Genomic DNA, 9,321 nt, shown 5'->3' with positions numbered 1-9,321 from the left:
TGGCAATTATGTTTAGAAATATACAAAAGTATGTAGTTTTAGTGGAATATATTAAATATTTTTTTAATTATAAATGTTAGTGTAATTTTGGCCTGTACCTTTAATATCAGACTTCCCTCGTACAGTAGCCCACAATCACTACAACACATTATTATGCATGGGGCTGTTTGCATGTCATATGCAAACTATATGTCAACTCATGCTAATTTGCATGAGCATTTTATTGAGCATTGTCACATTTACATGTGACAATGCTCAATAAAAAAGAAAAGATTGAACAAGAACAAGCATTAAATTTATTATTTACCTCATGGATGTTCATATAAACTAGTATTTTTTTTTTTTTTGTTCATCCAGTGGTCAACTGCTTGTGACATTACTTTTACTCCTAAGCTGTTTTCTTTTGTACTTGAGTGGAGCAGCAGTGGTGACTAGCAGAAGAGCCACCACTTGCTGCTCTGCATGGCTACATCCCTGTATATAAAATAATTCATTTGTTTCTTTTTTTAAATAGAATAAGAGATTTGCCAAATTGATGACAATGAGTATAAGATTTCAAGATGAAGATAAGCATACAAGCATCACACGATCATACCATGTTAAATCTTATGATGCATCCACAATGGCTCAGGACTTGTATAATTTATTAGAGAAAATGAATAAAAGTTCTTCATCCAGTCATCTCTGGTTAGTTGCCATTATTATATGCATAAATAAATATTATCTGTTGTTTCTCAAATAAAATAAAATAAAATAACTTACTGGAATATAAATACTTAAAATAATCAAACACCTTAGTATTTCCAGCAACGAAATATTTAATAAAAACAATAATGTTTTCGACTATTTTTAATAATCTTCTTCAGTTAAGCCACTTTAAAACAAAAACGAACATAAAATAGAACGCAAGTAATACAACAGTTTAAAAATTTGAAATTAATTACAACAAAATAAAAATAAAATAAAAACGTAAAACAAAATTAAATTACAATAAAATATTAAGAAAATTAATCGTTGTCGTAAAGAATTAAATAAAGTATTAAGAAAATTAATTGTCGTGGTAAAAAGATTTCCATGCGAAGGATAGACTTTCTGCATCTCTATGGTTGATGCATCCTTTGTCATTATGGACCTTGTAAATTTCAAGTTTTTCAATATGTTTAAGTACTTGTTTGTTGGTGGTGGTCCTAATTATGGATGCTTTGTCCCAATGTACTGTACATTAATATCTTGATGTTTAGCGAAGGCTGCAAGGACAGTACTGTCCAAGTTTTTAGTAATGGAATACTTATTCTCTTTAAGCCTCTGTTTTAAAAGTCTCATAGTGGCACCAATGTAAACGAGATCTGAATTAAAACGGTGGTCACTTAAAGGAATAGAATACACTCCTGTACTATTGTTACGGTTTCCTTTCTTCTTATCATTTCATAGAATTCTATAAATCATAGGATTACGACAATAAATAATTCTTAAAGTATTCTTGTGAGATAATTTTTTAATCATAGAGTGTAGGAAAGGTATGTAGTTGAGAACTACTCTTTGTCCTTGGTTCTTAGTTGTAGGTTGCTTATTTGTTTGATTACAATATTTAGCAATAAGAGCATTAATTTCACTTATATGATATCCCTGTTGTACTGTTGTATGTAATTTAATTCTCTGTGTGTCAAACATATTTGTATAGTGTGTATAGGCTTGCTTTATTCATGATCAAAAGGCTGCATTCTTAAAATTCTCAGGATCAAAGGAATTCTTTGGTATAATGATAGGTAGATAGCTAGGCTTTTGATAAAGGACATATTGACAAAGGATGCATCAACCATAGAGATGCAGAAAGTCTATCCTTCGCATGGAAATCTTTTTACCACGATGATTAATTTTCTTAATACTTTATTTAATTTAATTCTTTACGACAACGATTAATTTTCTTAATATTTTATTGTAATTTAATTTTGTTTTACGTTTTATTTTATTTTTATTTTGTTGTAATTAATTTCAAATTTTTAAACCGTTGTATTGCTTGCATTCTATTTTATGTTCGTTTTTGTTTTAAAGTGGCTTAACTGAAGAAGACTATTAAAATTAGTCAAAAACGTTTATTATTTTTATTAAATACTTTGTTGCTGGAAATACTAAGGTGTTTGATTATTTTAAGTTGTTTCTCAAAACTTTAAATACAGTAAAACCCCAATTACCTGAAATAATATGGATTAATGACAACTAAAACTCTGATAAATCAAATGGCCACAATCATTTTGAAATAAAATTTAGGAGTTTTTATTTCAAAGTGGTCATGGCTCTTTTTATACCTTAGTCAGTTTAATCACGTATGAACAACACTTTTTAAATCATTTACTATATAACTAATACATTATGTATAATAGTGTTAAGAATAAAATGTGTGTTATTGTAGTTGCATTTTAAGATAAATGGTTTATCACACATTGAAATCAAATGATAAAAGGAAACAGAAACAAATAATTTTGTAATACATGTTATCATTTTAAACTTTCTTTAAAAAGTCCTTTAGAGCATTGTTTCTCAACCCAAAACTCATCACAGACTGGAAAAATCTGCATTTTTTAAGCAGACTGGTGACAATATTATTTTTAATTGAAAAAATTCTCTGTTGTAAAAAGAACTGCAAACTACATTGAGCAATAAATATTTGTTATTTATTTACCAGTACATTAGTATACAAATCAATGTGATCGCTGCTTTTCTTTTTTGCTAGTAAGATCATCAATTCTTGGATTTAAGGTGGTAACTGCAAGGCGTAAGGCAGAACTAACACTTAAACGATTTCGTTGTTTCAATTTTATTATTGCCATTGCTGAAAACGTTGATTCACATAAGTATGTTGTTGAAAAAGGTAGTAACATCCTAACTGCCTTTTTATGTAAAACTGGATATTCAGTTTTAACTTTAATCCAAAACTGTGTTATGGGCATTGATTCAAATAATGTTTTTAATTCCAAGTCTAAACTTAATTTGATTAGTTTTTCCTGTTCAAAGTCATTCAATCTATTAGTTTGTTGATCAATAAACGGATTAATAATCCACATATTTCCTATTCGGGAACAACGCAGGACAGGTTAAATATATATTTTTAAAGTTTTCGCAGACTGGTCAGATTAGAGTTGCAGACTGGCGGTTGAGAAACACAGCTTTAAAGTTTTTTGAATTATAATGTTCCTCCCTTCTTTGCCAGTGTTCTTCAATCACATCAGCATTTTCATAGGAAGTCTGTTCCCAATGAATTGGTTTCATTCCTCACCATCTGGCTGTTCTCATGAGTCTGACCAAATCTGTGATGGGCATGGAAAAGGGGCCCTCTTAGTGTTTAAAGGGCAAGAAAGAGTTTAAAAAATTCATTGATAGTTGAGGTTAAAAGTATGGTAGAACATCGATTATCCAAATGTTGATCAACCAAAATGTCAATTAATCAAAAGCTTTCCAGTCGGCAAATTTAAATTTCTGTTAGTGCTGTGGCACTGCAATCTTTGGCTATGTCTTGGGCTCCTCTAATATTATTTTTGTTGGTGTGCGTGTTTTAGTTGGCAGCACTGGCGTGACCATGAGAGGGTACTTAAGGACATGCCAGGATTTGAACGAATTTCGACATGAGATAGGTTAATATATTTTTTCCTACATAATCAGTTATCCGAAAAATCAATTTTCTGAACAACCCCAGTCCCCAATTGATTCGGATAATCGATGCTCTGCTGTATTATAGTAGTTGTGCTTGGTACATTCACAGCAAAAAACTTTCATAAATATAAAAAAAGTGGTGTATTCACTTCAGATTTGCCTTGAGTAATACAGAATTTTGGATAATTAGGGTTCTACTGTATTTAAAATTTATATTTAATTTTTTTATCATCAATACTATTTATATAATTATAAAAAATAGAAGGAAAGTCTTTGTTGTAGTGAATTTTTGCTTTGGCTTTTTATTTTTAATAATAGTTACCACATAGATGTCACTGAAAAGATGGTGTATCAGATATTTACATTTCATTTGCATTGACCCAGCAGTACAATGCTCCTATAAGCAAAGCAGGATAAGAGCATGCTCTTCTTTGCAGAGAAATATGGTATTTATAATTATATGTACAATGAATTGCTAACACAAATAAAATGGAATGTTTGAGATGATATCTTTTAAACTGCATACCAACAAGTGTTTGGAGATTCAGGTTATATTATTGTACAGTATGTACTGTACTAGCAATTTTTTGCAGAGTATTTGATATTGTGAGAATTATCTGAACAAAATTACATTACATATTTTTTATATTTTAAAACATTTCGAGTAACTATTTATTGAATAATTCTTATCATTTTTAGCAGTGATATTCCAAGAATTTGACATAATATTTTCTATTATCAAAACATTTTCAGTTTGATTTAAAATATCTATTTTCACAAATATTATTTGTTGTATAATTTAGTTAATAACAAAATAATGTATAATAATTTTATAAGTTTAAGTTTTAATTTTTACAAAAAATCAAATGTTTTGCAAATTATTTTAAGTCATATACCAACCAACACTTATTGAATGATTGGTATAGAGTCAAAAACATTTCAGTAATTAGAGAATAATTGATGTTTTCAATTTAACAGTTGACTGAATTATTTAATAAATATGACTGAATTATTTAATAAATATGGTTCCAATTTTTGAAATACAGTTATTAATGATATATAATAATTTAATTTCAGGTTTCCTCCTATAGTTAATTTGTCATTAAGTGCAGGAAAGTTCCAAGATAATCTTAATGAAGAAACTCCAAAAATTCATAAATATTTTAGTCTTAATGGAAAATCACCTATCAAAAATAAAATAAATATTGAAAACAAAGAAACTCCAGAAAGCAAATTAAAACAAAGTACTTCATTCAATGAAAATAATAGTGAAAATACATCTTTGCAACTTCCTACAACTTCCATAAATAGTTATTTTCAGCCTATTAAAAGTGGAGAATGTTCAAATATACAAAATTCTATCAAAAAACCAAATAATAGCAATAACCTTAAAGGATTTTTTGCCACAAAATTGAAATATAATGAAAGTAAAAATTTATCAAACAAAAATTCAACAGATTTGTTTTTAAAACAAAACAAAGGTGAAGAAAGTAAATATGAAGAAACAAATGAAAATGATGAGATTAAATCAAAATTAGATCCAAAAGAAAGTCCTGACGATGATAGTTCTGATAAATGCTTGGATTTCTCTGTTATGGAAGATAAAGATCGTGGATTATCTACATCTAATGAGAAAAATTTTACATTGACTGAAGATATAAGCAGTAAATGTGAACAATGCAATCAGTTAATTCCTGTTTGGGAATTTCAAGAACATCAAGATTATCATTATGCTGTTTCTGTGCAACGTGAATTAAAAAATGCACAAACTCTATCAAGTGGTAAAACTCAAACAGCTACAAAAAGAAAAGCAAGTCCAAGTAAGAGTAAAATTATTAAAAAGAACAAAGATGGATTGAAAACAATTGACAAATTTTTTAAAAAGTCATAAGTGTTTATGAAAAGAAAATTATTTTTTGAAATTAATTATATATATATATAGATAATATAGTATATATACCTTCTTAACATTTATTTATATATTTTATACACATATATACAGAAATGATATATTTATATTAATAAATTAAAATGATTATTTTTTAAATAATATTCAAATGAGATTATGTAAATAATCATGATTGTTAAAATTTGAATGAAATTTCCAGCATATTTCTATATATTTCCATTAAAATGTTTATAATGATGTAAAATTATAACTGGTAAAATTATAATTATATGAAGATAAAGTTGATTTATTTATTAATTATAATACAAAGTTCTGCTAAAATAAATTTTAAGAATCAATATTAAATTTCAATTCAGAAACTTTATACATATTGTTCAATTATCATCTGTTTAAAAAAAATGTTGTCACCAAATTTGGATTCCAATTATGTTAAAATTTTAAAAAATTATATGAATTAATTATATAAATATTTTATTCAAGTTAATGTGTTTTAATCAAATATTTTTAAATTGTTATTCATTTTGTTGTTTACATTTTATATTGATATACTGGAAATATGAATCACTTTTTGTTGTAAAATTTTTAAATAATGAAAAATATAAATTATGAATTACTTGAATAATGTGATTATTTTAGGAGAATTCTTTGAATATCAAAGAAAGTTGACTTAGAGATGTTCTGCTGTTATGTTTCAGTACTTTTAAAAATATTTTTCAATAAATTTTTATTTTAGAATGAAATATTAGCTTATATTTAAAATGTATCCCAATGTAAACTTGTATTAATAGAATTTTTATCATCTAATAAGAATATTTTATCACACTTTATTTTATTGTTTCACTAATAGTTTTGTGTGGTGTTCAGATTTTTGAGTATGTTAACAGCAGTTATTTTGTTAATTAAATTAGATTTATAAAATTTCTCTTTTGGACGAAATTAAACTATTTTAGTTGACTGCTTACATTACATTATATATATATAATATATATATATATATAATTATATATAATGTATATATATCTTTTTCAATATTTTCAATTTTTTTTAATATATATATTGAAAATATATCATTTTGAGAAATGTTGAATAAATGCATTTTGAGAAAGTTTTTCTTTGGTTTTTATAAAGTGAAAAGCAATTGAATAAAGCTTTAGTGAAATCATTTTCAGTGCCATTGATTTTGTAAGTTTTTAATAAATAAGATATTACACTTCGCATTTATTAGCGAACATACATTCGTGCGTTCGGTGTTCGGAGTAAACAGGAAAACGAATATGTAAGGACAAACATTTTCATAGAAACGGAAGCGTATAAATGATCATACGAGGGTTATGCCGGATTAGTCAGTGTATTGTATTGTATTGTATTGCATTGTATTTCGAAAGAGAATGTTTCCAATATTAAATTTGAAATTAAATCATCACAAAGTACAGTTAATTTTTCTTATAAGTTACATACGCCTATTTTTTTTTAATTATTTCACTAATAAAACTAGTAAATAGCTAGGACGCTAACATTTAAAATTAACAAGAGGTTATCAGAAGAAAACAACACTGACTGCTTCATTTTTCATTATCCTACGTCGTTTGTAACATCTCAGGAACAAACCGTCTTACAGCGGAGTCGACCTTTTATTGTAGGCTCTTATCCGCCTCAATATGTAAAACATGTAAAAAATTTACCGTTGGCAATGACTAAAATCGTAAAATGTGTTTATATATGTATATAAACATTATTATTAAAACTAGTAGGATAAATAACCAGAACGATGATAACATTTAAAATTGCTGAGGTGTTAAAAAGGACGTAAGATAAAGAAAAATGAAGCCACGTGTTTTCTGATAATTTGTGAAAATTTTAAGTTATTTCACAGTTTTATTGGAAGACTATAAAATAACGTTCGCAAAACTCCCAAATACAGTACTTTCAATCCTTCGGTTCATCAAGGAAAATTTTAGAGTATTAATTTCATGAAAACTCGTTCAAATATTACGTCTTATGAACATTTATAAGATATCCTGATGACGAATCGAAAAGTATGAACAGCCCCGTGAAGTGGCTCCTCCCCTAACCATATTTTCTCACTTGCCAGTCCCAACGATCCATTCAGATCCTCCGCTAAATTTTTTACTTTGAGGTGGATTTTTGTCTATTGCCTCGTGCACAAACTAGTGTCCTTGCAAAGAAACAAAGAAATTTTACTGAAAAAGTGGGTATCGGCAATGTCTTCCCTCTCTCGCCAGGGCTGAATTTGAAAGTACACTGGACTTTTTAAACGTTTTATCTTCTAATGTCTAAAGCCGTGAAATAATGTACTGTATTTTGAAAAGTTGAAGTTTTTAAAAATTTTTATGCAGCAAAATCGCGCGAAACCGTGGGAAAAATAACATTGGACAACGCTTGAAGAAGAAAAACTCACAAGAAATGCGACTTCAAAAGCTTGTTTTTGAAAAAGACGTTCGAAAGTGTAAGCACAGTTCTCTCGAGTGTATTTCGTTTTTATCTTTCAATGGTTTATTTTTAATTAGACGTTATACATTTTATTATTAGTAGATCTGGAATTCTTTCTAAATAAGAATCCCGCAAAATCTAGGTAAAATAAAAAATGTGACAAATACCATTCCATGTGAAAAACCTATAGTAAATAAAACAAACATTAAAAATTTTAATATAAATTGTTATAGCGTCCAGTACTAAGCGACTATTCGATTAAGCAAATAATAATAACTAAATAAGTAACGAGCAATTATTTATTGTGACATCGTCATAATGTCGGGCTACAATTTTAAATCATTTTTAATTTAATTCATTTAAAATATATGCTCTCCATCTCAAATTAGTACTGTAGTGTCTTTCCCCTGTACGTCATACTTTTCCTTTAACAGTAGAGTCGTGCCAGTCATCCATTAACTGAAGTGCTTTCAGGGAGAAATTTTTGAATTGAAATAACGTGACTTCCGGTTTGCATCGGAAGTTTTTATATAGTTAATCGGGGCCTCCTGCCTCTAAGTTTTCCGTATCTGATCTCGACTTTCATCTATCTAACTCCGTTCTCGACATTAAGGAAAAACGGGCGGACGGCCTAATGACTGGGAATTTATAGATCTACAATTTTTCCAAATTGCTGCCCGATAATGACAAAAATAAATAGAGGGAAAGGCTAAATAAAATGCAATCTTTTATTTATAAAGGGAAAAAAAGAGTAGTTTAAAAGACATCATTTACAATTAAAATTTATCATAAAAATATTCAACATAAATACATGCAAAGGCTGCTTTGCTATAACAAATAGTAATAGACTAATAATAATTTTTGAATAAAAATGTTATTGTAGTTTGACTAGGAATAGGTTACATGTAATCTACTGGAGGCAGTTTGGGGGAATTCATTTAGCTTCCGGAGATCGTAACTTCACATATAAGACACGAGGCTGTCTTTTTAGCCTTCTTTTTGGAAAAAGTTTCATCTTATATGAAGTAAAATACGACAGTAACTGAAATATCGATATACGAAACTAAATAATAATTAAGATTAAAAAATAAACAATAAAACAACGCTATAATTAATCACACAAATGTGGTATTACTTTGTTGGGAACATTAGTCATTCGAACATTGTTATACATACCCAAGCCATCGAGGAGAAGAGGAGTTGAGAATTTTTCTCCGGCCCAGAGGAAACTTAGAAGCCCGTAGTGGTTCCAACGTTCATATCCCTATACATTTTTATTTTTACTAACAAAAGCTAAAGCTTTTTCATTAATA

The 9,321-nt window shown here is 27.9% G+C and overlaps 1 protein-coding gene across 1 annotated transcript; it reads left to right on the top strand.

Annotated features, from left to right (window-relative positions):
* On the top strand, positions 1-5,576 carry LOC111641428 (DNA polymerase eta-like). Its single transcript, XM_023387595.1, has 2 exons — positions 1-687; positions 4,726-5,576. The coding sequence occupies exons 1-2, from the start codon at positions 536-538 to the stop codon at positions 5,537-5,539; spliced, it is 966 nt and encodes a 321-aa protein (XP_023243363.1). The 5' UTR covers positions 1-535; the 3' UTR covers positions 5,540-5,576.
* Positions 5,577-9,321: the final 3,745 nt, after the last annotated feature.

This window comes from Centruroides sculpturatus, unplaced genomic scaffold, assembly GCF_000671375.1.
Source record: "Centruroides sculpturatus isolate CEXI.00-Female unplaced genomic scaffold, Cexi_2.0 scaffold1563, whole genome shotgun sequence".
Taxonomy (NCBI): Eukaryota; Metazoa; Arthropoda; class Arachnida; order Scorpiones; family Buthidae; genus Centruroides; species Centruroides sculpturatus.
Note: the sequence above shows the minus strand (reverse complement) of the source record. Positions and strands in the feature narration are given on the sequence as shown.

Excerpts from the sequence above, each read along its gene's own strand:
- LOC111641428 (XM_023387595.1), top strand. The coding sequence starts at position 536 with ATGACAATGAGTATAAGATTTCAAGATGAAGATAAGCATACAAGCATC. Across the intron at positions 688-4,725 it reads TCTTCATCCAGTCATCTCTG|GTTTCCTCCTATAGTTAATT; the intron begins GTTAGTTGCCAT and ends ATTTAATTTCAG.